Source organism: Adelges cooleyi, unplaced genomic scaffold (genome assembly GCF_023614345.1).
Source record: "Adelges cooleyi isolate 19-005CV unplaced genomic scaffold, UGA_ACOO_1.1 ACOO_flye_CR_arks_rails_tigmint_CR_PRNA_651, whole genome shotgun sequence".
In the NCBI taxonomy this organism is placed as follows: Eukaryota; Metazoa; Arthropoda; class Insecta; order Hemiptera; family Adelgidae; genus Adelges; species Adelges cooleyi.
Window position 1 is genome coordinate 9,652,823 of NW_026096352.1, and position 26,216 is coordinate 9,679,038.

General features: G+C 29.1%; 1 protein-coding gene across 1 annotated transcript; it reads left to right on the forward strand.

Moving 5' to 3' along the window:
• Positions 1 to 15,688: 15,688 nt before the first annotated feature.
• LOC126844222 (mRNA (2'-O-methyladenosine-N(6)-)-methyltransferase) lies at positions 15,689 to 25,710 on the forward strand. The gene is made up of 13 exons (XM_050582237.1): positions 15,689 to 15,948; positions 20,553 to 20,648; positions 20,741 to 20,964; positions 21,033 to 21,191; positions 21,279 to 21,409; positions 21,467 to 21,621; positions 21,680 to 21,911; positions 21,971 to 22,091; positions 22,147 to 22,288; positions 22,350 to 22,528; positions 23,298 to 23,557; positions 24,046 to 24,309; positions 24,375 to 25,710. Exons 2-13 carry the CDS (start codon positions 20,618 to 20,620, stop codon positions 24,640 to 24,642), a joined length of 2,166 nt encoding a protein of 721 aa, XP_050438194.1. The 5' UTR covers positions 15,689 to 15,948; positions 20,553 to 20,617; the 3' UTR covers positions 24,643 to 25,710.
• Positions 25,711 to 26,216: the final 506 nt, after the last annotated feature.

Sequence of the window (26,216 nt, forward strand, 5' to 3'; positions counted from 1 at the left end):
GGCGTTCACTATGTACAGGATATTATCTATTATCAAACTAATATATTCTCTCTATATATATATATAAAAAACATGTCCTGACTGACTGATTCATCATCGCCTAGCCGGAATCACTCAAGCTATGAGTATGAAATTTGGTCAGTAGTTTTGTTTAGTGATGTAGAAACCCAATAAGAAATTATTTTTCAAAATTCAACCCCTAAGGGGGTAGAAATTAAAAACGTTCTTTTTTGATAACATTTTTTTTACGTCTGTGAATTTACTATAATAACGATGGTGATAATAATGTTTTCGGGTAACACAGCTAGTACATACATAACTATAAATGTTTAATTCCTAAGTATTATTTACTACTGAGTTTTAAATTATTAAATCAAGTTTTAAAAAATGCGACCAATTTGTATCGTGCATTATTTTCGGGTTTTATAAATGTCCATTTAAGGTTTAAACAATCAATAGAAGATATTATCATTCAGTGGTTCCTTAAATATAATACATTTAATGGCATGATGGGTTTATTAAATTTTAAAGAAACATTTATAGCTTCGATGTGCTTTAAAAATATTATTTTTTGCATTGATCTATTTTTATTTTTTTATGTTTGAGCCCACTATATCTTCTAAACCGCTAAACCAATTTCTTTAAGTAGCAATTATACAGATCATAAATCTTTCCTGAAAGCTTTTTTATTGAACCAAATATGAGCGAGCTATAACTGATATTAAAAATAGTCAAAACAGCTCCAAATTGGTATGAAATATTATTTAGATAAATTACTATTGATAAACGTTAACAATCTAAAACATATCATAACCTATTATTTCTAGATGGAGAGGGGGGAACTTTTTCTTTTATTAACACATTTAGTTACAATAAAAAATAGTTCCTGAAGACTTGTGATCTCACCCTACTTGAAATGCTCTATCACCACTATGACCGCACGTGCTGGCTTTCTGTTAAAAGATAAACTATAGTGTTTGTTTATTAGCATAATTTTTACTTTTTTATCAAATGGCCATCGAAGTAATATATTTGCGTCTAAATATATTTCGTTTCTAATAATTTATGTACTCGTATGATCAAAAAAGATCACATTGCATCATTTAATATTTTATTTGTGTATTAGGGTAACTTTTATCTAAAACTCTATGTGGTGAATTTGTAAAATGGTTGTGGAAGTTCATTATAAATGCGGGAATATTCTTGTCATTAATATATTTTTATTAAGTAACACCAACCTGCCTACAAAGTGTTTATTTTTTTCAGAAAACCCCTAAAAATAAACTACTCAATAACCACTAGTCTATTTACTGAAACTTAAGCAAAATAAGATGATTAATTTTTTTGTTATATGAAACTCAAAAGCACTTACGATCGATGTATTCTATTTTCAACATTCTTACTGTTGACTGTTCAGTTAAAATTTACACTCGCAACAATTTAATTTTCATGGGGAAACCCTGACTAAAACTAATACCCTTAAATTAAATATAATTAGTTCCAAAAAAATAAAACGTTAGTGTGTTGTTATTACAATATAACGCTAAACTAAATTGAAAAATACGCCTAGGTACCACTTAAGAAGACTTTTAGAAGATTTAAACATAATTTTAAATAAGGTGAATAAATAACACTGTATTTAATAAAAATGCAAATACTACACATACCGTTGAGTAATATTGGTTGCGTTACTTTCCTATAAGGGTGTGATTGCTTTGTGTTGCTGATATTAACAATCTAAAAGTCGTCTAGATACCTCTGTCACTTCTTGTAAAATCAATACGCTTAGCACATAAAATGAAATTCTAACGGGTTTTATCGAGCAGGGTGGCTTATTTTTATATTCCTTACCAGAAGCCGGAAGTTTTTTAATAAAAAAATATATTGCGACTTGTAAACCAAGATAGTTTAGTAAACTAAAAGTTTAACTACACATCTAGTACAAGCGTGATAATGGTATACTTTCTCGGTTTTTTCGAATATTTTTGTTCGAACACCAATTATATCGTTCAAACATTTAATTAAACGGTCTGGGTGCGGATTAATGTATAATAGGACTTCGTTTGAATGATATACTTAAAATTACTTACTGAAAATGGAAGCGAAAATCAAAATATTGTACAATGTGGACTTCATGTTCAAATTCAAGCAGTCATAAACATTGACGGTAATATAACAGCTATTCGTCGAACAATAAAACACAACACAAGTCGGTGTACTCGGAGTACTCGAAAACAAATGGATCGAAATCGGTCATCCGGGTATCTAATCATTTTGGAATAACTACCCACTATTGTCTATGTACACCGCTGGGCTATTAAGCTACCTAGTTCGGGTCAGTAGGAACAGACCATTTCCGCCAATTGATTTACTAAATCATTTTGAAACACGACAGCGTTACTAACGCGTGATCTTTGGATGGACTTGAAACCAGCACCCTAAACAAAATTGACTATTCGTTATGATACTACTGTTATATGAAGCGTAATATTGTGACACGTTTTAAAACGTTCGCCTCTGATTAATCGTTTTATGAAACATAATCGGCGGGCATAGTCGGGACTTACACAGACACATTAACAGTAAAATAATTTACTTGGTATAGATAGGTACAACGTAAAATCTATGAGTACTCATTGACAGTCCAGCAGAGTAATACAATTCAATCTTTTGTTTAGACTAATAATAAATGGTTAACGGTTCATAAAAAATTGGAGTGCAAAAAAATATTCTTTAGCTTATGATAAACGTTTGAGTTTATTTCTGTGTTTCTTAAGGTAAAATATGTCAAAATAGTTTAACTGAAATACCTACACTATGCTGTTTATTTTGAGAAAAATTATATTTTTAAAATCAATATAATTCATGACTTTAAAAATGTACAATTTCATTATTATAATGACTATTCGTAAATATTAATCTATATTTTAGCTTCGATGTGCAATAAGCTTTTGGTTTTATAATGATGCGTTTTTTTTTTGTTTCTGCAGTCACGATAATTTTTTTTCTATGAATCGAATTACTCATGTTACATGTAGCACCACTATAGATCCGGAATTATATGCAGATGATACTTTGGTGGTCAAAGTAGAAAAAGTCAACTCCTTCACCCCCGAAACCAGGAAATTTTTAATCTTGTAGCTTGTTTATAAACCAACATAATAAGATCTGAGATTTAGAGGTCTACCAGGTGTTTTTTCCTCTCATTTTTTTAAATCATAAAATGATGAAATTCTACGTTTTTGGCCATTTAAAGTTGATTTATTAAAACCTAGGACATCATACTGGATGACCAACTTTAATAATGATCCACTCACATTCACGGGACATACATTTGTACTTAATTGTATAACATTTCGAAATATTTATGATATTTTTTTGGAGCACAACCAATTTATGAAACTAAAACAGTAATACATAAGTTGTATTAGATTTTTAAACTAATAATAATATTTTTCTAAATAGTTTAAAGCAAACATTTTTTAATTTATAAATTATACAACTACACTAATCAAAAAATATTATAACAACATATCTGTAGCGTAGTCTGAATATTGTATTATACGGGTAGTGTTTGATGTCGAATCGAATATGAACCCAAGAGCTGTAAAAGATGATTTTATGTAATTGTTTATTTTTTCTATAAAATAGTCTCCTATACGATTTATTGTGTAATTATCAGTGTCTATTGAGTCCTCGTTGGTAAAAATATATTTCGGAAAGCAAAATGATGTATAGAATTTGTGCAAGCGTTGAATGATGCTATCCACATCTGTCTTTTTAGATGTCCAGTATGCCAAAGGTTTTAAAAATTGAAGCAACACATTCTGTCCAAAAAAAAATTCTTTATCATAGTATAACTTGTAATCTTCTACAATTTTGTAAATGTCCTGGTGGTACTCTATTTGTGGCGATAAATGATACAAATACGACAATGCACCTTTCATACGTAGAACTAACGCATCGCTCTCTTTGAATTTAATGCAGAATTTGTTCCAGTAGTCATTTAAATCACAAAGATTATCGATTTTTTTGCAAAGAGACCACACGTGTCTTACGACATCACAGCACTTCTTCAATACTAAAGCATACTGTCAGCTTACAAATTGATGAACATGATGAATTTTTTTTTTTTCATTATCTTTGGTTACTATTATTCCATCGGGACCAGTCTCAAGTAATTTTTTAACTGTTATAAACTGTTCAAATGGTTTGATGATTTTCAATGAACTCAATTTTGACCATCCTGGACACTTTAGGAGCATGTTCATTTGATTAACTATTTGTAATGTGATTGGGTCGTATATTATTTGTGTAGTAAACCGTATTGCATCGTATTTAAAGCCGGATAATTTGTCAAATGACTCTATAAACACTTTCATAATTTCATATACATTTTTTTTAAGTTTAGTCATTGCAGCTTCAAAAGAGATGTCAGGTTTTGTTAATATTGTGATATTATTCATAGAGTCAGAAGTGTCGTGTAATGTGTAACTGATTGGAACTGGCAAACAAAAGTTCTCAACAAATATGCTTAAGCGGTGTTCAATTTTCAAAATGTTTCCTTCTATAGCTAGAATCGTATCAATGATACTTACGTTGACGTAGTCTGTCTTGGTTAAAGTTGCATAGTAACTCTTGAAGTAGATCAGGATTTTAGGTATGTCCTTATTGCACAGTATTTGTGGATCCAATTGATATAAACAGGAAAGTGCGCCTTGCATACGAAGTAGTATTGCATCGGTTTCTTTGACTATCTCTACGAAATCTTTTAAGCATTCTAACTTGTTTGATGAAATATCCGTTATTTTACAATAGGCTCCTATATCTCTTACGGTTTTGCAGTATTTCTTTAGCTCATTAGCATACTTACAGCTTAATAACTGATGCGCTAGTCGAATTTTGAATTCCACATTTTTGTTTGTCACAAACGGACCGTTGGCACTTTTTGCAAGCAAATGGTTCACACCAAAATGTTGCTTTTTGAAACTTTGCTCTGTAACCTTCATGTTTCCTAATGCGACCCATCCAGGATTTGTTAGAAGCTCGTTCATCTGATCGACGGGATTTGTTGTTATCGAATCTAATATCATAACGAGAGTGTAAATCGATAAACAATATAGATGCCCAGCTTTCATTTTTTTTACTGTGGTTATAAAAATCGACTAAGTAGGTACTGTTTTGAATAAAACTTGCTTGAAAAAATGTTACTAACACTTTCTTACCACATTGGTACAAATAAAACAATAATAAAATATTTTCTACCAAATTTTCGTTTGTTTGTACAGATGATAGAAACTATGTTTTGAAAAAAAAAAATAAAGAATACATAGTATGTGTTAACTGTATGGTTTGTGCGATATTTTTTAGTTGTTTTTTGTAGAAAGCAAATAGTAGCAATAGTATACAATTGTGTACTACTATATGCATACTGTACCTACAATACAAGGTGACTCATAGAACGTAACATATTCAATATCTCTTAAAATAATCGCAATTTTGTAGTTTTTCCTTTAAAAAATATGTTATTTTGGAATATTCTTAAATTGCTAATTACTTACCTTCGATGCAGAGCAGAGATTTTTAAAATTGTATGTTTATTGTTTTTTTTCTGGATCCACAGTATTTCTTTAATCGCTGAACCGATTTCTTTATGTAGGAAATCCACAGATCAAAAATTATACCTTAAAGGTATTATGATAGGCCAAAATTTTTATAAATTCCCCCTTTCCCCTTAAAAATCTAGAAAAACAACCAAAATATTTGTATATTTATATTCAACTTAAAATACGGCATTCTATAACATTTTTAATAAAAGTCGAACTAGTTCTTAATTTTTATGAGATATGTTGTAAACATAATACTACCAATAGACGTTAAAAAACGAAAAATAATAACGATAAATAAAAAAATAAAAATTCATAAAGCCTTTCCTTTAGAGAAGGTGGAAACTTTTTCTTTTTTTCGTTTTTTTTATTTAACTTTTAGGGCTTAAGGTCTTAAAATGAGACTGAAGAAAGATCTAGAATAGGGCTGTAACTTTTATAATTTTCTCAAAAATGTAGTCTTAACTTTTTTTTTTATTATGGACAAACCCAAGAAAGGGAAAATTTACACTTTGACCGTAATTAATTTCTCGGTTATTATGTGTGAGTGAACAGTCAATAGGTAATGAAAATGTTTTTTTTATTATATTTTTAATTACGATACATGGGTAACTATGGCAATATATTTTTATAGACAGACGATCAACCCAAATAGTAAGCTGTAAGATTCTCATGTTTCGACTGTGAATACCAGCGGTATAAACTACTATAATATTATGTTATGTATTGATCGCATAATGTGAAGACTGATTTGCCATTGGGGAATTCTCTGAATTCACTGTATGTTTTTCCAGCCCTCGGGAGATTTCATTTTTCTAATTAAGATGCTACAATAACAGCTATACTTTGTTTACTAAATATTAAAAACACCACAATAAAAAAAACATAAAAAATAATTGTTTGAGGCAAAGTGAGCGTTAATGATGAACTGTTGATCAAATTCAGTAAATAGGTACATATTAATTAAGATACATGGCAATGTTTTGTATAACTTAAAAACAACAGAGGCTGTTTACTGTCATAAAAAAAACTCTTTTTTTTATTTCTACATTATGACAACATAGTGGACAATAAGGTAATAATTCTACAATTTTAGGACTATTCAGATCACTACTTTTCGCGTGTTTTATTCCGTCTACTTATTTTACTCTGATAACTCCGAAAATATTTATTTAAAGATTTTTATCGATTAGCGAAAGTTTTCAGGAAACATTCTTCTTTAAAATATCTGTCATGTTTTTTTTAAATTAAACAATTTAAAATTTATTACTTTTTATTAATTTGTTTTTATTATGTACATTCTACTTGTTTTAAAATATCAACTAGTTTTAGTCTATAATCTAAGTAACTAAGCACCTCTTTAGTAAAAACAAAAAGGACAATTTTTTATAAAGCTTGATCGTTTATAAAATTCTTGTAATCCACTCAAAACAAATTTAATATTTTCAAAATGTTCTCAGAAATATTTTAGTTATTTATTTAAGTTTAAAAAAAAATAAGAAGAAAAATATTTCTGAAATTTGAATCATGCTTCAACAATATTTTAGAAGTAACGTTTTTGAAACATTATATTTCGTGTCAAAACTTCACTAAAGCATACTAAAAAGTATTTTTAAAAAAGGCTATCTATATATTAAAAATATAAAAAACTTGGGAAACTCTATTGAAACTGCGTATAACGATAATAGAGGAATTTATTTGAAAAGCTGTTTTTCTTATATAGTATGTTAGGAGGCATTCCATCAGAATTTTCTACTGAGAGACGTTCTAACATAATATATATTGTATCATTCTAAAGGTTTGAGGAGGAAAGCCGAGTAATCAATAAAGCGTGCCCTTTTCGTGGAACCGCAACGACGTAGGTAATGCAATTATATTTATTTCGGGAAAACGTCGAGACGAGATGAGATTTTCCCGCCGAATAGAATAAAAGTCCTGCCGTTCTCAAAGTGTGTCAACAGGATGATACGCTTAAAGTTTATACACGAATAGCTGGTATATACCACTACCACTACAGTTTAATGATGCCATTCGTTGTCACCGGAGAAACGAGAAGAAGACACGCTCAAATTGGATTTGACTGTATAATAGCAACTCGAGTACTACTATAATAATATATTCACCCCCATTTTACGGTGTATTGATGGAAATGACAGTTTACGAAGCAACCGAACTAAACGTAAAGTTGGTATATTATAAAATCGTACCTAACCACCAGACACCATTGCAGTAATACCTTCTGTCCGAAGGCGAAAAATCTGAAAATCGATCACCGGTAATCAACAAAATTAATCCGTTTTTCCCAGAACGTTTTCCGTTGATTATGTACACGATATTAAATGGGGTGTGACGAGTCAGGCTGTCTAATCCCGGTATAGTTGGAATATGACAGTGCGAGTTCATCTGCCCCTTTCTCCTCCTTCGGCTATTCGAAGATAAACTAAATAACTTGCTATAATATGAGTACAGGAAATGGATAATTTAAGATAGACAACAACAAATACGTCTAAACGGATAGTGTTTTTTTTTACCGAAAACCACGTTATCCCCGTTCTCCCTTAGTCAAAAGTCCTAGTTATACCAGTAGATCGGTTTTACAATTTACACACGTTCAAATTTTATTTTTCTTATTAGCTCGCATAAAAAAAGAGTTTGCACAAAATATTGAGCATTGGTCGCAAGCCTCTATTCAAATTTAATTTTCTTAAATAATACGTGTTTAATTACGACCATTAGATCTAAATAACAGGGTTTTCGGGAGACAATATATTTAAAAACTAAAATTTAATTAATTTTAAAAAGGCTCTCACTAAATTTGAATGTGATTGTAACACCGTCAAACAATTGTATTCAGTTTATGTTATAATTAACCAGCTATGTATAAATCAATATTAGTATTAACCAGCCCATAATAGAAGCCTGCAAAATTTGACTAATTATTATTATTAATAATAAATCTTGACACTTCTGTATATTCATGTACAGGTATCCTGCCTTTTATGCTTTTTCGATAATTGATTCATTGATTTATAAAACATGATATGCCAAAAATAAAAAGTAAACCTTTTAAAAAACTAAAAATACTATTTTTAGTTTAGTAAACAGTTTATAGATTAGACTTAAAATAGGGAATACAATATAAACTATATCTACTTTATCAAACTAACAACCCCAAAAAAAATGTTAATCAAATAAATTGTGTTACCGACTGATGCAAATTATAGTGTCTGTAGTTTAACCCCTTACATGAATAAAGGAGAGAAAAAATGAATACAAATTATCAGCGTAAGTTATACAATTTCTTATAAATTTTATTCTACTCCATTTTTAAGTAAAATATAACAATATTAAGTAATATTTTTCATTTATTTATAAAAATAATTATTCTAGTAAAAACATGATGTATTATTTTCAATGTGTGGACGTTACATTCCTATTACTAATGTGCATATTTATTAGTACAGCAATGAGAATACTTTATTGGTAACTCATTTTTTTATTAGAATACTTTAGTGACTATAATAATTAATTTCAAAATAGTTTTCTAGCCTAAACATAATTATGTAGAACCCGTTTTCCTTGGTCAGTAATGATTTTAGAGTAACAATTCACGTTAATGGATTTTTGATAAATTTAAAGGGTTTTCTAATTATTGCATAAAACAGAAACAATTTTTTTATGTATGTGTTTTTAAATAGATATAACTTCGTTGAGTACTCTCTTAAACATATTTTTATTGAAGTACCTATTTGGTAATAAATATTATACAGGGTGATTCTTTTATCATGGGCCACTCAATATCTCATGGGGCTTAATAATTAATTTAATTTTTTTTTCATATTATTTTTGTACAATGTGATCTCAATTTTTGACACAACCTTGTTTTTACCCTCCTCCTAACTAGTTTTTAATAGAAACTTTTCAAATTTAAACGGTAACGCATATATTTCATTAACTTTTTTAATTTAGAATAATGTACTAAACATGATGACTAGTTGACAACCAGTTTAGGACAATATTTTTTAAAGTTGTAGGAGTTTAAAATTTAGGATGAGAGGGGACATGCGATTGGGAAATGCGCGCAGAAAACAATAACACTACACTCCACTTTCCCTAAACTTGAATCTTCAATAACTTCAAAAATAGTTATCCGAAACTGGTTATCGACCAGTCAAAATCTTAAGTAGATTATTCTATATTTAAAAATTTTCAGCCGAGCCTGCAACCATGAAAAAGCACTTTTATGTCTCGTTGAAGTACCAAATAAATTTTGAGTAATGGTGAAATTATAGATAATGAAATAGTATATTAACAAGCTACTATCTAAGGTGGTTAGTAAACATATCAAGTTTCTGGCTAATATTTTAGTGTTTTCATAATATCTGGCTTAAAACAATTCATAGGGAATAGGACTTGTAAAATTATTGAATTTGTTTTTCCGTAACGTTCTTTTTGTTAGTAACACTTTTTTTATAACAATTTTTTCGGTTATGTGCCAGAAACTAAAACATGAAAATGTGAAAAGTTAATGAAATGTATTCGTTACCATTTAAAATTCAAAAGTTTCTGTCAAAAAAACTAAGTTAGGAGGAGGGTAAACACAAAAAAGTTATGAAAAATTGAGATCACATAATATAAAAACAATATAAAAAAAAATTAAATTTCTTATTAAATCTTATGAGGTATTGAATAGCTCATGATAAAAGAATTACCTTGTACATCACATTTCATAAATACACTATTCAATTTTAATTCCAAGTTTTCTGCGAAATTTATATGAAAGAAAACTCATTAAGAGAGAACTCATTTCTGCTTATTCTGTCTCGAATTCTGAAGAAACTTAAATTAATTTTTATAAAATCATTATGTGTTCGACATCCAGAGTTTGGCGTTTTTCTTCTAACTATTATTATTATGATTATTACTATTATTATTATTTTTATCGTTCACGTTTTCGGGGGAAAACGTAATTGCTTGTTACTTTATTCAAAGTAAGCTCTGTTTATTATAAATCAATTTTTAATTAGGTATATACGGCAAAAGGAAGTCTATTTTAATATTTACAAGGTTTTGTCAGTCCTCAATTCAACTTTCACAAGGTCGCATTATTTTTTTAATTTTAAGCTATACGTTTACGTCTTCATTTTATAAGTGTTGAAAATGTATAATCAGGTCACTGTAGTATCCGTTGTCTAAAACACAGATACCTAGTCAGTATTTCGTTTTCTAATGTAATTTAATAAATGTTAAATAAAATATTATTTAATTAAAATAAATAGTTAATTATAAACTAACTGCATGAATTTTTTTTTACCATATGCTATAAATGTACTTAATACAAAAAATATAAAAATAAATTTTTTTGAGTTTAGGTTTTATGGAAAACGCTAATTAAAGAATTGTACCAAATATGAAACATTGTGCATCAAAGATGTATAGCATGAGCAGAATAAACAATAAATATAATTGTTCCATATATGGAGCATTATGCAGTGAAGGGTTAACTGATCAAACAATGCCAAGCAAACATATTTTCCAATGGGAAAAGCATACAATTTTTTCAATTTCCTTATTTTCTTTTAGTTTCTAACAGTGGCATACTTCTAACTTTTACAGGTTTTTTCTGAGAAGTGATACACAAAAAAAATGTCGAACCCTAATCTCTTTGCTTTGGTTCCCTTGTCTTTATGGTCGGACCTAAAAAGGTGTATTATGCTTTTTGCTTTAAACGAAATGCTTAAAACCTTTTTTTAAAATCATTACTACATGTATAGTTGGTTGTTTTTAAATTTAAATGTACTAAATTAATTTTAAGTACATTTTCACAAGTTTTCTTTTTATCAAAACATGTTTGTTAGACACAAAAAAAGATGATTATAAGTACTTTCTAACGCCTAGCGCCATGACGCCCTCGCAACATGATAATTCATAATACCACTACATTCTTCAATTTGCTTTATTAAAAGTAATAAAAACAGTCTAGCTTATAAAAAAACGTCCATTTTAGAACATTAAGAACCATGTAGGACAGTTTTTTTTGTTCCTACCTACGTAAATATGTTGAAATGCCGAACTAAAGTATTTTAAATATCGTCAAATGCCTCCATTAAAAACAAAGAATATAATGACAGGTAGTAACTGTTATATATTACTTCAATTTTTGCCATTAGTCAAAAATAAAACAACCCTTATCAAAGTATTAGTTAGCACTAGGTAAACTGAAAACCAAATTACTGGATATTGTTATGTTTATAATGTGTTTGTGTTTGGTATAAAATTACTTACCCTAGGTAATGTCAGGATATTTAGGTATCATGCTTAGGGTTGCAAAAGATTTCATACCTTCTAATATTTAAAAAGTAAAATAAAAATTGTTTTCTGTTTAAATTTAACCATCTCCAACTTAACTCCACATATGAATAAAAATAAACTATCTTTTTATATGGTATTATAATACTATATAATATGTATAATTATTCATTTAATTCATTTAGATATATTGCAATTGTATAACTATATTAATAATCGTTTTGAGTTAGGTACGCGCTTTTTAATCAAGTAAAAATAGAACAACCTTAGGCTTCTTAATCCTATTATTTTGTTGGAAAATTCTAAAATATATTATGTATGGTTTATGTTTTTGCAGTGTTCAAAAAACAAAAACGATTTTATTGGATCTATTATTATAGATTTTTAATGACTCGTGGTTACAAAGGCCATTTTATATTCTATATAAATATATATATAATATATATTGTTAACATTGCCTCTTAACTTACTATTCGCTATGTTTGGCGCATTACGCTAATGACAATCATTAATATTTACCTACAGCAGACGGTAGAATGACTTAATTATTATTATTAGGATACTATATAGCCACTAAAACATGATATGATACCTACATCTAACCATGAAACCTTAGTTACACATCGGCATAACACCAAACCCATCAACAAATATTATATAACTATTAATTTTTAGTTTTATTTTATTAATTAAAAATAGCTTATTCGCAAAATCTCCCCTCCACAAAAAAAAATCAGTTGAAGTTAATTGCGCTACTGTTTATACTTTTCAATGAAAATTACATGGATTGAAACTACAAAACATTTGGGTTTTGAAACAAATACGTTTATCTAACTATTTAAAATTACAATTTAATACATTCAATATTCTATTATAAAAAATAAAGGAAGCAAATCCAATATTTAAGAGAGATTTTGTTGACGTAAAGTATACATCTATAGTTTGAATACACGACTTGGCCGTTGCCGTTGGCGTTACAAAAATGCATTAGATATAAGATAGGAATCTAATTGTAATACCTATCTAAATTATAAATAAAATACAAAGATACGACGTGATGAACAAAGTGTGTTTTGTTTAGTTTCAAGGAGCTTCATAGAAAAAAAAATAATTTATAAAATCTTTGGTGGAAAAGGGAGTGAACTTATACATTTTCGGTTCGATAAAATACATTTCAGGTACGATTAAATAGTAATGACTTAATTATTTTCCATTGCCGGATAAACTGTGTATGTGTGTTTCGGACTTCATAATTATAACAACAATTTGTACAATATTAATCCGCTTAAACGTATGTATATTATAATATATATGTAACTACGAGTAGGTATTTATAATACCGTTTTAGCGATTGACAGTAGACGCTTATCAGATTATATAGATAATGAAAATTAATAGGTACATTATAATATTACACAGGTGGAAGTTTTTATAGGGAAAAGGTTAAGCTCGGATGTAACACTAATTACTAAATAATACAATATTTTTACTGTGGACTAACCGATGTCAACCACGGCTATTATATTAGTGTTACCAACTTGTGCGTGTAGACTGTTTAGTCGAGATTATAATGGAATTTCAGCTTGTGGAAGTAGGCCCCAAAATAGATTACAGTATTATTAGATTTATGAAATACAATAATAAATAGAAAATATTATAGTCATAAATTCCGTATTGTCGTTGTTGTACGGTGATTTCACGAGCACTGGTTCTGTAGCGACTGCACAAGAGACCTCAATTTTCCAGGTACAAGGTCTCTTTTTGTTTTGTTTGCCATTAATAATAATAAATAATACGTTATACCCGAAATGGCAGTTTGATGGTTATAGCATGTCACCTAAATACGCAGGAAACAATAGTCCATAACACACAATATAGATTACAAAGTTGTAATCTAAATACTTGTTCAACATGTTTGCTAATAAGAGAGGTGTCTATTTCTAATGTTTCTATGTGCTTATATCTATACGAATTGGATGTAATGTAAATTATTAATTATTACATCACATTATTTGGGTTTAACACGGCTATTATTTCACTATTGGGTCTCCTATTTCGCATAAAAAAAATAATATTAACAAAAACGAATACCAGTTACACGTGTATTTTAATATCCTGTCTATTTAACTCTATATTTCTACATTTTAATAACCAATAACATTTCAAAATGTGTCCTTAAATAAATATATGTTTATAAAACATTATTGTTAATGAATTTGGATGATAAAACCAAATGAATGGTTAAATTTTTTATCTGCATAATAAAAACAAAAATTATTAAATTATTAATTTTTATTATTCTTTCTAAATATATGTCTTTTAAATCAAAAAGTTTTTTTATACCACTATAGGGAATGACCAGCATTAGTTTGTAGTATAATGTAATTCATTGAATACAAACTATTTATCTTTATAGATACGCAAATCTAAATCCAAACACTTTAACAATAATATTTGACCTTTTTTAAACAAAAACTAAAATATACACATTTTATAGAACTTTTTTTGCTAAATCCGAATCTGACAACGGATTTACTTAGCATAATAATTTGTTTTTTAAATTGCCACTATTTAAGTTGTAAAAACATATTAAACAAAATACAAATTTTTTTTAGCCTTTTATTCAAAAACCTAATACTTCTACATTAATTCTGAGAAATATAATTTCAAATTAACAAAAAAATTTGAATAAAACCCTTTTTTAAAAAAAAAGAATACAGAAAATACCACTTACCTACAATTGCACAATAGATAAAATTGTAAATAGTACCTACCTATAAATAAGACATTTCAATGTATCAAATGAAATCATTCTTAAAATAATTTTTTGTAGTGCATCTTAGTGAGATTTAGTAAATAAACGGAAAACAGTTTTTAATAAACGCCTGAGAACTGGTTTATAACTAAAGATTTATAATAGGTATTAAGTAATTTTAAAATTATAATAATAATGATAATAATATTATAAGGTTTTAAAAAAATATGATAATAATTAATAACTAATAAGTTATTTCAAAATTTAAATTAAAACAAAGTTTGATAAGCTAAGGTCCGTCGACACTGTTTTAAAAAGTAAACAAATTCAGTAGAGCCACGGCAGCCGAACAGTCGTAACTATAATAACTATCACAGCTCTGAAGATAGACTCTGCAAAGAGTCGGCTTAAAACTATTGACATGGATATAATATTATCTGAAACTCATCCGCATGAAAAACAAATTTTGTTTTACCTATTATTAGGACATGGCTTTTTTTTATTTTTTATTTTGAGTATAAAAAGTTTAATATGGGTTTTTTGCGCAGCATAGATTATACAGCGACGACGGTCTCGGCCGAAAACACCATTCAATGAGACGACTCCCCTTTTTTTGCCCAACATTTTTATATATGATTATATTTCTGAAAATATTAATTTCAAGTCATTCGCTACCAGTATAGATGTTGATACTATACCTAACTTTTAAGCTCGAGGCCCTGAACACGAGCCCCACTTGCTCCCCCCTCCCCCCCAACGCTGGCCCTGTATACAGGTCGTGGAAGTGCGTCATCGCTTTGTGTCCTTGTCGGTAGCGGTTTTGTGACGCGGTTATTCCGTCAGAGGGCGCTTCCGCATGGAGGTAAAAACGCGACGGCGGAACCTGCTGTGCGCCGAACAGCGTGTCGATCGCTGGCGTGACCCCGTCAGCCCTGCGCCTCGCAGTCCGCATGGTGGAGGCAGCGGGTGGGAGGGGACCGCGGCGGACGGATTCAACGCAATAACTGATGAGACTTATCATTTTCGCTGTTAGTGTACACTCCGTTGTTGTTTCGAAGTAGTCTTCTTCGTCGATGTCCGCCAATTGGTCTGTCGTCGTGTGACTGTGCTTATTTGTATCGGTCTTTACCGGGCCGTCGTACTTACCGGCCGAACTTTGTTCAATCAAATCATTTTACCGCGGTCAACAGTTTGTCAACTCACGGATCGTGCCACCAACAGCGTAAAAGGCAAAATCGATTCATTTTTGGGCACCAAAAAAAAAAAAAAATCAAACAGGTATACAAAATATTATAATACTCTTACAGGTTTCTACTTATTTGTTATTGTCGAGTCGTTACGTTTCAGTGTTGGTTAGACTCTGCCGGGTACGATTAGTGTTAGCGTAGATTCCATCGATCGTTCTGCAAACGTAGCAGTTTATCTGATGGATCGCTACGATGCGCCATCGTTTTTGTCACAAATAATCCAACTATTAATTAAAACCGCGATTTTCCCGCCTAAATTATTTATACAATTTATTATCTAATAATCTTGGCTAAATTTATGCTGACTTGCCTCCTACATGGAATTTCATGTTCCCATTATTATTACATATTAATATAATATTATTACTCGCGACAATATAATGTTCTTTAATAAACGCCTGCTAGTACTTAGGTTAAATATATTATACCATTTTTCTCTATTTTAATAAATTATTATAAATATTTTTATGTTTACCGTTGTTTTATTATTTAATTTACCCGTTTATTTTTAATTTTTTGTTAAAATAGTCAACTCGGTGCTCTTTGAAAATAAAATATCATTTTTTTAGATTATTTACAAAGATGCGCTGTAACCATTTTTATATTTAATTTCTGTGTAATTGTTGTGTTCCTAAAATTTATTAACTTTACAATGGTTATTAATTTTATACATATCTTATAGTTACTTTATAAATGCTTGACCACTTTTTCCATTTATATGTAATAGTTGATAGATGAAAAATGGTTGATCAAAAGTACTGCCAAAGGTGTATAAGGTCAAATATTGTAAGAGTTTACTAGTTCCCTATTAGAATTATGAAAAATGCCCTCCAAATTGACTTAATTTCCATAAATAATCTCTATGTTTGTTATCTTGTAACTTTCCAATTAGAAATAAAAAGCCAAAATAAAATGGTTCAAAATTTAGTTTTTGAACTCTTTTAGACGGATAAATAAAACTAATAAATCATGTAAAATATTGTTAACTCTTGATTTTACAAAATGTGGACATTATGTTTCTGTATTTCTCTTTGTTGATTTTCAGATCTGAATATCATGCTAAAAGTAGATCTAATACATATTATGTAATCAAGTTTTTTTAATAACGATAAACTGGAAATTGTACATTACTAAAATGCAATTAATCGGCTATTAGTTAAAGAGTATTTTACTTTATATTTTAAAGTGTTAAATTTGGTTTTATTTATTTACGTTAGGGTTACCTATTAATATCATACCCATAGACAATATCTATGACATAACTACCTTATAACAGCCAAAAAAAAAAGTCAAAAATCTTTTCAACGTTATTTAAGTATTTTATACTATTAATTCTGTTAGTTAAAGTTGTTTTTATGACTTGTGCAAGAACTTTTAATTAAATTATTGATTATTTTAATTATCTATATAGTATTTGATATAATTGTTTTACTTAAATGATTTAGGTACGGTTTTGTATGAGAAAAATGTATCCATCTAGGTCCTGACTGAAAAAATTCATTAAGGGGTGAAAATATTAAAATTTAATGTCTAACTGTTGAAAACAGTGTTATCGATCTGTTTAATTTTTAATTTAGTAACATATTTTTATATTTAACTAGCGGTTCATGTATCTGGCTTTGCTTGGGTTAATAAATACAATTGCAACAAAGTACCCACAAATTATTCACGAATAATTTCCACCTTCTCGAATTACTCCATGAATGACGCTGCCATAGTATTAAATGATGCCTTACTAAATTCAATTGAAAAATTTGTCCCAAAAAATATTTTCAAAACCCCCATATACCCTCACTGGGTGTCTCTTTCCCTAAAAATTTTAATAAAAAAGAAAAAATATGCTCATAAAGTTGATAAACAAACTGGTAGGGCCTCTGATTATACAATTTTTTCTGAGCTTCGAGCTAATTGTAAGCGTTTATCCATCACAAACTATCGAACATACATAAGTGACACTGAAAGCCACTTTTCCTATAACCTATCTCATTTTTGGAAATACACTAGAGAAAATCTACCGTTACGAGTAGTTTAGTTTTTTCTACCTACATTTTAGACACCCTAGAAACTGGTTCCCAAGTTGATGCCATATTCACAGACTTTAAAAAAGCTTTTGATACGGTTGACCATGGTCTTTTAATAGATGTTCTTGATAAACTAGGTATCGATAACTCCCTTCTCTCTTGGATATCATCCTATTCTACTTCTAGAAGACAATTCGTCTCCATCAACGGTGTTCACTCCGATCATTTTATTGCACCCTCTGGCGTTCTCTAGGATGACCACCTTAGTCCTCTTCTTTTTATTATATTTATCAACTCTTTAAATAATTGTCTATCTTCTGTCAAAGTTCTTATGTTCGCCGATGATACAACATTATTTCTTAAAATTAATTCTACCTCTGATTGAATTCTACTCCAAGCTGATCTCGATGTTTTCTGGGAGTGGGTAAAGGGTATTAATCTTACTTCTATATCAATGAATGTCATGTCATGACTTTTTCTAGGAATACCTCTCCTCTTTTTCACTCCTGTTTTCTTAATAACTCGCTTGTTGATTGTATATCGGTTTTTAAAGACTTAGGCATCTATTTCACTCTTACTTTTTCTTTTGACTACCATATCAACATCACTATCGGCAGAGCTCTTAAAGTTCTAGGATCCATTAAGCGTTAGACTAAGAACTTCTCTTCTAACTTTTGTGTACGTATTCTTTATTTTTCTTTAGTTCGTTCGATCTTGGAGTATGGGGTTGTTATTTGGCATCCATACTTGGCTCAAGATCAACTACGTATAGAACAGGTGTAAAATAGATTTCTATCATTTGTAGCCTTCAAGTTAGGAACCCAACATCCTACCATGACTATTCCCTCATCTCCTCTACTCTTGGAAGCCAACCGTCACACCGATGCTGACCTTCATTTCTTAAATTCTCTCCTCGTTGGCTCTCTGGGTTGTCCCGATTTACTCTCTTCTATCTCCTTCAGTGTTCCGTCTCATTTTTCAAGACATCACTCCCTTTATCAGATTCCGCTCCATCCCACATCTTATGGTTATAATCACCCTCTTCACAGAATGCTACGTCTCCTCAATTCTAATTAGTCTGTATAACTTTTTCAAGAATTATTTTATTATTATGTCTTACCGCTGTTATTTTATATTTCTAGTTTTAAGCACTTTTCACTGTTTTATATTTCGTATTTTATATTTAGTTTTAAGCAAATCTATATTATATCTAAATTAATGCCTGAAGACGTAAATAAATAAAGATAAAATTATACAGCTAAACCTTTATCTTGATGTAAAAACAAATGTAATTTTATTTTAATATATCCAATTTTATGATTTTTCAAATTTTCTTCTGCTAATAACTTTCCCAGAAGCATAACAAAGAAGACATAAAAGAATCGACCAAATATGTCGTTCCTAACGTCAGTTACAATCAAGAGTGCATACAAAAATTATGACATTTTCAGTTTGTCCGAATTTTCTGAATCGCTTTTGTAATTTACCTGAATTTTTATTTGTTAAAAACTTTTTCAGAACCATAACGAATAAAAAAAAAAAAAAAAATACACAAATCCACACATGGTTGCGCGAGTTCATACAAAAATCTAATGGAAAAAACACTTTCGCTTTTTACTGAATTTTCCAATTTCTTGGCAATTTTTCTTTTTGTAAAAACCTTATTCAGACTATTACGAACCTTTAAATAAAAAATGAGCCAAAATCGGTCTAGCCCTTCTCAAGTGATGCGCTTACCATTGAAAAGCATTTAATTTTTATTTATATCGATTTATATAGTTTAACAATTTATTTAATTAAATAGAACACACCGATGTGCGTAGGCGGAATTAAAATTTAATGTACCATTTGGTACACCCTATAGTTCTGCCTATGCCAATATGGATGATGTCTGGAGTCCTTTGTATGTATTTTAAGCGTAATAGTTCTACAATGAATGGTTTTATCCAAATTTTCTACATCAAACATTTTGATCAATATTAAAAATCAAACAATAACAACATTTTTAATTTACAGATGTATAAAATTTACGTTTTTCAATTATTTTTTATGATAAGGTTAACTCGTGCTGTTGCCAGAGATCAGTTGGTTATTGGTTAAAAAGAAAAAATGTAGATATTCCTAATCATTATTCTTTGTCTCCTGGTTCTGTTCAAAATCATGTTAATTAAAAAAATTAGTTTTGCTAGATCAGATTGGGCTAGGTGGAATGTGGTTGTAATAATTTATTTATGTCATATCTAGTTAGGATAGTATTTTATTTTATCGAGCTGGGCCGAGTATTTCCATTCTTAGCTTTATTTTTGTTGATCTGGGTTGGATGGGATGAAAATAACTTTTATAACTCCTGTATGTTTACCTGTCACACATAGGTACACAAATATTATAACCTTCTGTATATTTTAATTACACAATCTTTTTCCCATTTATCTTAAGTAAAATAACTAGTAATAAATTACTTTAATATGATATACTAATAATACATTTTTAATGAAATAAGACGCAGTAATCTATTATGGAAATTAACGGAAATAGCTAAATACGGAATAACTTAATTTTGTAGGTAATACTATTTTAAATAATTAGTTAACTAATGTTGTTTTGTAAATTACAGATTGTTTCATTGTGAATTTAACTTGATAATCATGCATGTAGTAAGTTAACGGGTACTCAATCATTATGGAAAATGGTATACCTCCTATGAAAATTGGTAAATTACCTTATTACATTTAAAATAAAAAATTGTATCTATTAGTACTTACAAGTTACAACTTAACTTTAACATATTTATTTATATTGTAGGAAATGAAATTAATGATCAACATCATGAAGTGATAAATAATCCGCAGGAATGGACTACCATGCCTACTCATGACATTATGGTACCCGTTCCAATAAAAATCCAACCGTCGATTGGTATTTTGGATCAAAATAATCATCTTATAAACAATTCTAGTCCTCATCCAGGTGTCTTACATCCCATCCCTCATCCAGGTATCATACATCCCAGTCCTCAAACACCACATGTAAGATCAACAAGAATTTAACGCCTTAAAAAGTATTATTTATTTTCTAAATTTTTTCTATATTTTAGGGAGTTCCAATTCCTGCCGGGGCTTATATTGATTCTGATATACCAATAGAACTTTTACAGCAAGGTTGGAAGAAACACTGGAGTTCACGAGAAAACCGGCCATATTTTTGGAATAAAGGAACTGGTGAATCATTTTGGGAACTACCACATATACGACAGGTTTGAATTCAACATTTTTTTTACTAATTATTATTAAAATAATTTTATTTTACATTTTGGTTTGAATGTTTATATGTGTACATTCAGTTTGATGCCGCATCTGATCCACTGGGGATAACAAATAATGGACATCAAAGTGAAGCTGTTCCGATGATAGTTAAAAAAAGACCTGCCGAAGAAACGGTTATGGGCCCTAATAACAAGAAAATGACTTTAACGTATATTTCTTAGTTACATGGTGTATGAATATATTATTAATCTAAAAAATGTTTCAGGGGCCCTTGGGATCTTGAAATACCTACAAATGTAGTTATTACTGAACGGTCGCCGTTGACATTTCCACAACCTCATCCTGATATTGAGTTTTATCGAGGTGCTCTCGTGAACAAGTTGAGGTTATGTTACCAAGAGTTATGTCAATCAAGAGAAAGTAAGTATTTTACAATTATTAATTGCACAGAAATATTTTTAAATTATTCTATTTGTAGATGTTAATCCATCGAAAGAATCATTTAATCATTGGCTTATCGAAAGAAAAGTTATTGATACAGGATCAGACCCTTTATTACCTTCCCAATGTTGCCCAGACGTCTCATTAAGAATGTACAACGATATAATGAATGATATACCATTACGATTAGCTAAACCCAAGTATACTGCAGATGCTCGTAAGCAATTGTCCATTTATGCGGAAGCAGCAAAAAATCTAATTGAATCGAGGTATATAAGAATTAATAAAACAATTATCCCAGTTAACATAATCACTTATTTCTGTTTAGAAATGCTCTGCAAGAGAGTAGAAAAGTAGTAAAATGGAACACTGAAGAAACTTTGCAGTGGTTGAGAAAAACAGTGGGTGCCAACTATACCGATTTTCAAGAAAGATTAAATCATTTAAAAGTATGTTACTTGTATGTAATACATAACTATGTATTTACTTTTATAAATCTTGCAGTCTCAGTGCCAGCCTCATATAGCTCAAACAGTTAAAGGATCTGTTGAAGGAATTTGCTCTAAGGTATATCATTTGTCGGTTGAGTATTCCCGTAAAATTCGTGAAAAAAATAGTGAACTTTTACGAGCTCAAGGGATTCCAGGTAAGTATTTAGTTATTTTAAAATGCACTGTTATTATTAATTGTTTAATGTATTCGTTTAGAAATGGCACCTGCTCCTGCAACGTTAACACTACGTAAAGTTTGGTGTTACCCTCTTAATTTTTTGACACCCGCACCTCGAATGCCTCCGATTGACTATATGATTGCTGAAAAGGACCAGATTCATTTGCGGTATTTTGGAGAGAAGCTACACGTCAATACAATATACTTCCAAAAATTGGTAAAGAAAATATAATAATTCAATCAATCTTTTTACAATGTGGTACTTAATTGGAAAGACAAGCAGATGTAATGCAAATATTTTATTATTTTTCTGTATATGTTATTTCATAGATCTATTTTTTTTATTTTATACATCTACATTGAGTGGTGATAATTGAATAGAAAAATCGTTTACGAATCTTGTTAAGTAATATTCGTTTGTTAAATTATTAGACAGAAAAGTACAAATGAAATCTTCCTTATATTGAATGAACAAAAATAGTTATTAATATGTTTAGGTTGAAAATATTATTTTTAAGGGTAATATTTAAAAGTCTTATAGCAATCTATTTAAAATATTTATCTATGAAAAGCAGAATGACGTAATGAAAATAACAAGTGCTCGATAACCAGTTTTGGATAAATATGTGAGCGATATTAAAAGGATAAAAATAAATACTCACCTGCACTTCATTCTATCCCCATATCCCCATATAAATGTTGATATCTCAAATTGTACTTATCCAAAACTGATCCCATTTTTTCATAATTTTAACTGCTTTTGTTCGATTAATAAACAATTAAATTCTTTAAGAATAAGTTTCTTTACCAAAATAATAACTACAAAATATCAAAATTTAAACTTTAAAAAAAAATTGAATTTGGTAAAAATTAAATGTATTTCTAAAGAAAAAAATGTTGACCTGTTTCTTTGAAAATCATCTCGCTAAAGATAATAACAAAATTGTAGCAATATTAATGTTTTGAAATTTTATTTCTTACAACAGGAACAGCTCTATCGATACAGTTGTTATGAAGACAAAAAAATGGAATATTTCATGGGTCGAGTTTGGTGTTTGTTAAAAAGGTACAGTGTCTTCTGTGGAAATAGCCCAGAAACTCAAGAATCTGTACCAGTATCTATCCTAGAATCTCTACACAGACATTTTGGAGTGACCTTTGAATGTTTTGCGTCGCCTTTAAACTGTTATTTCCGACAGTATTGTTCAGCTTTTCCAGACACAGATGCTTATTTCGGGTCCAGAGGGTATGCACACATTATTATTAATCTTTTATTCCAACATTTTTAAGAAATTAACGGCAATAATGATTGGTTAATGATTTATTGTTTTTATAATTATATACAATTCTATATACAAACATATGAACAAAACAAGTATTTTTACTGCGAGTATTTATTTTTAGATACATATTTTTATGAATATTAAAAAGATTTAAACCGTTTACTTGGAGAGTTCAGTTTTATATAAAAAATGCATGGATAAAAACTATGTGATCTCTATTCTTTGTACAAAAGAAAAACTTAGTATAGTATGATCGTTTAGTTTTATACTTGTGTAGTTTTAAACAAACATGCAATAGGAAAAAAAACAAATATAACAAAAAAAACTTATTGAAATATTACTAAAAATGAATATATTAACTATTTATTACTATTGTAGTTTAAATTTATTTGGATTTACTGTTTTAATTTAATTTTAATAAAATTTAAACTGCTATTTATATATTTTATAGATCATTTTTGGAATTGAATGCAGTAAGTGGATCGTTTATAATGAATCCACCTATGCTTTGTAATGAGTTAATTGAAGCTGCATTGGATCACGTTGAACGGTTGCTATCCGAGTCCAATGAACCACTTTCTTTTGTTGTTATGCTGTCTGAAAGTGAATCAACATTTATTAAGAAACTAGACTCAAGTAGTTTTAAAAGACGTGAAGTAGTAATACCGGCATATGAGCATTACTATAGGCATGGTTTTCAGTATGCTATCCCAAGGTATATGTTAGATTTAATTTGTGTAGCCTGTAGACTTAATACTGATTTTGATGGTGACATTTCAGGTCAGAGGCTAATGTACGATCTCCTACTAGTACATTAGTCGTTTGGCTACAAAACAATGCTGGGTGTCAACGATGGAGCCCTAGCGAAGACAGAGTCGAAGCCTTGTTAGAAGCATTCAGACCTGGACGAGAACGTGATCGCGATCGTCAGGAACTTCTATCACCTACACCTAATAGCTCGTCTGGAGCACCTCCTTCTAGCACTACCTCTTCCTCTTCCACGTGCGTAGATGATCAGCGATGTTATAATAGGCATAATAGTGCCTAAGTACACTTTTAGTAGATCCCTTATTCACGTAAACATATATTTAATTTATTATTTATTACCAAACAGTTTTATGCTTTTCATTGACTGTAACTTCTTAAACAATCGATGTGAATCAACAATTTTTTTTACAAATTTTTTTTTACAATTATTGATAATAAATACTTTTTAAACAATATTTTAGATAGTTATATCGTATCGTTATTTACAAAATATATAAATTTTGATTACAATGTAATTATATTTAAAATAAATTTGTCTAATTACATAGACATTGGAGGAATAGGTACTTCTAAAAGAGTTTACATTTGGGCACAATTTAATAACATAAGAGGAAATTGACATTTTTGTGCAATTTAAGTACCAAATTTAAATGATTACTATAGTAAGATAAAAAACATTTTTGTTTTTACAATTAGTTTAATTATTATACACAAATCTGTTATATTATTGCAATTGCAAAATTTGCTGTCTTATTTTACATTGGATTATTCGTTATTTTAGAAGTTTAAGTAAAATAAGTATTTTGAATAATATCAATTGTACTTAAGAATAATGCTTGTTTATGAATCCAATAGTTATGTTGCTCTAAGTGTTTGGACACTTTCTGCCTCAATACAAATGTTCAGAGATGCACATTTGTCTTAATTTTATGTCCACTACCGAACTTTGTACAGTTAGTTAATTTTGGGTGTTTCAAAGCTATATAAAACTATTTAAATTGTAGTGTAAAATTCATTGTTGAGTTGGTATAACTTCTCTTTTAATCTACCTAGTTATACTGTTTTTTTTCTTTTTTTTACGAGAGAAACACAGAAACCAAAACGTGTTACTCTTGTATACGTCTTCCCAGATAAGAGTAATTCGTTTTGATTTCAGTGCAGTCCCGTTCTTTCGTAAAAAAAAAGAGTATAGTTACGTCATTTGTTTTTTAAACTTTTAAATGTTATCCAGCTATTTGTTATTCCTTTTACAAAACATTAAAACTTATTATTAATTAATTTAATAATTTCCATATATTAGGATATTATTGACTTTTTAGCGATTTATTTAATTTTTGAATTAGTTATAAAATAAATTTTGTCTATGTACAGTATAAGTATATTATACTTAAATAATATTAAATATTCAATTATGAATAGAGTAAATTATATTACTCTATATTATAATTATTTTAATGATAATATATATATATATATATATATATATATTATTTATTATTTGTTGTTGTTTAAATATCTTCTTATAGATAATTAATCTTTGTAAATTTACATATATCTAGTAATGTTTAATTATCAGAAATGTATATTTATTGTTGTTTTAACCGTTAAATAATATCATAAAATAGCTAGACAACCTCAAGTGATAGTTCAAAAATGTTGCATTCTATTTACATTCATGCGTTAACATTATTATGTAAAGTGCATTGTAAAAAAAAAATTAAATAGAATATATGTGTGTTGTATTGCCATGTATGTTGTTATACTGATTTTTTTGCATACCTGACATTGATGAAATAACAAAAATATGTATGTTTTATAAAATTTAATGTTGGTACCACAAAAAGTTGTTGAGTA

What these genes read in the sequence shown, in the direction of transcription:
- LOC126844222 (XM_050582237.1), top strand. Translation starts at nt 20,618, where the DNA reads ATGGAAAATGGTATACCTCCTATGAAAATTG. An exon ending in AAAGATTAAATCATTTAAAA is followed by an intron (nt 22,092 to 22,146) that starts GTATGTTACTTG and finishes TAAATCTTGCAG; the next exon opens with TCTCAGTGCCAGCCTCATAT. An exon ending in ACGAGCTCAAGGGATTCCAG is followed by an intron (nt 22,289 to 22,349) that starts GTAAGTATTTAG and finishes GTATTCGTTTAG; the next exon opens with AAATGGCACCTGCTCCTGCA.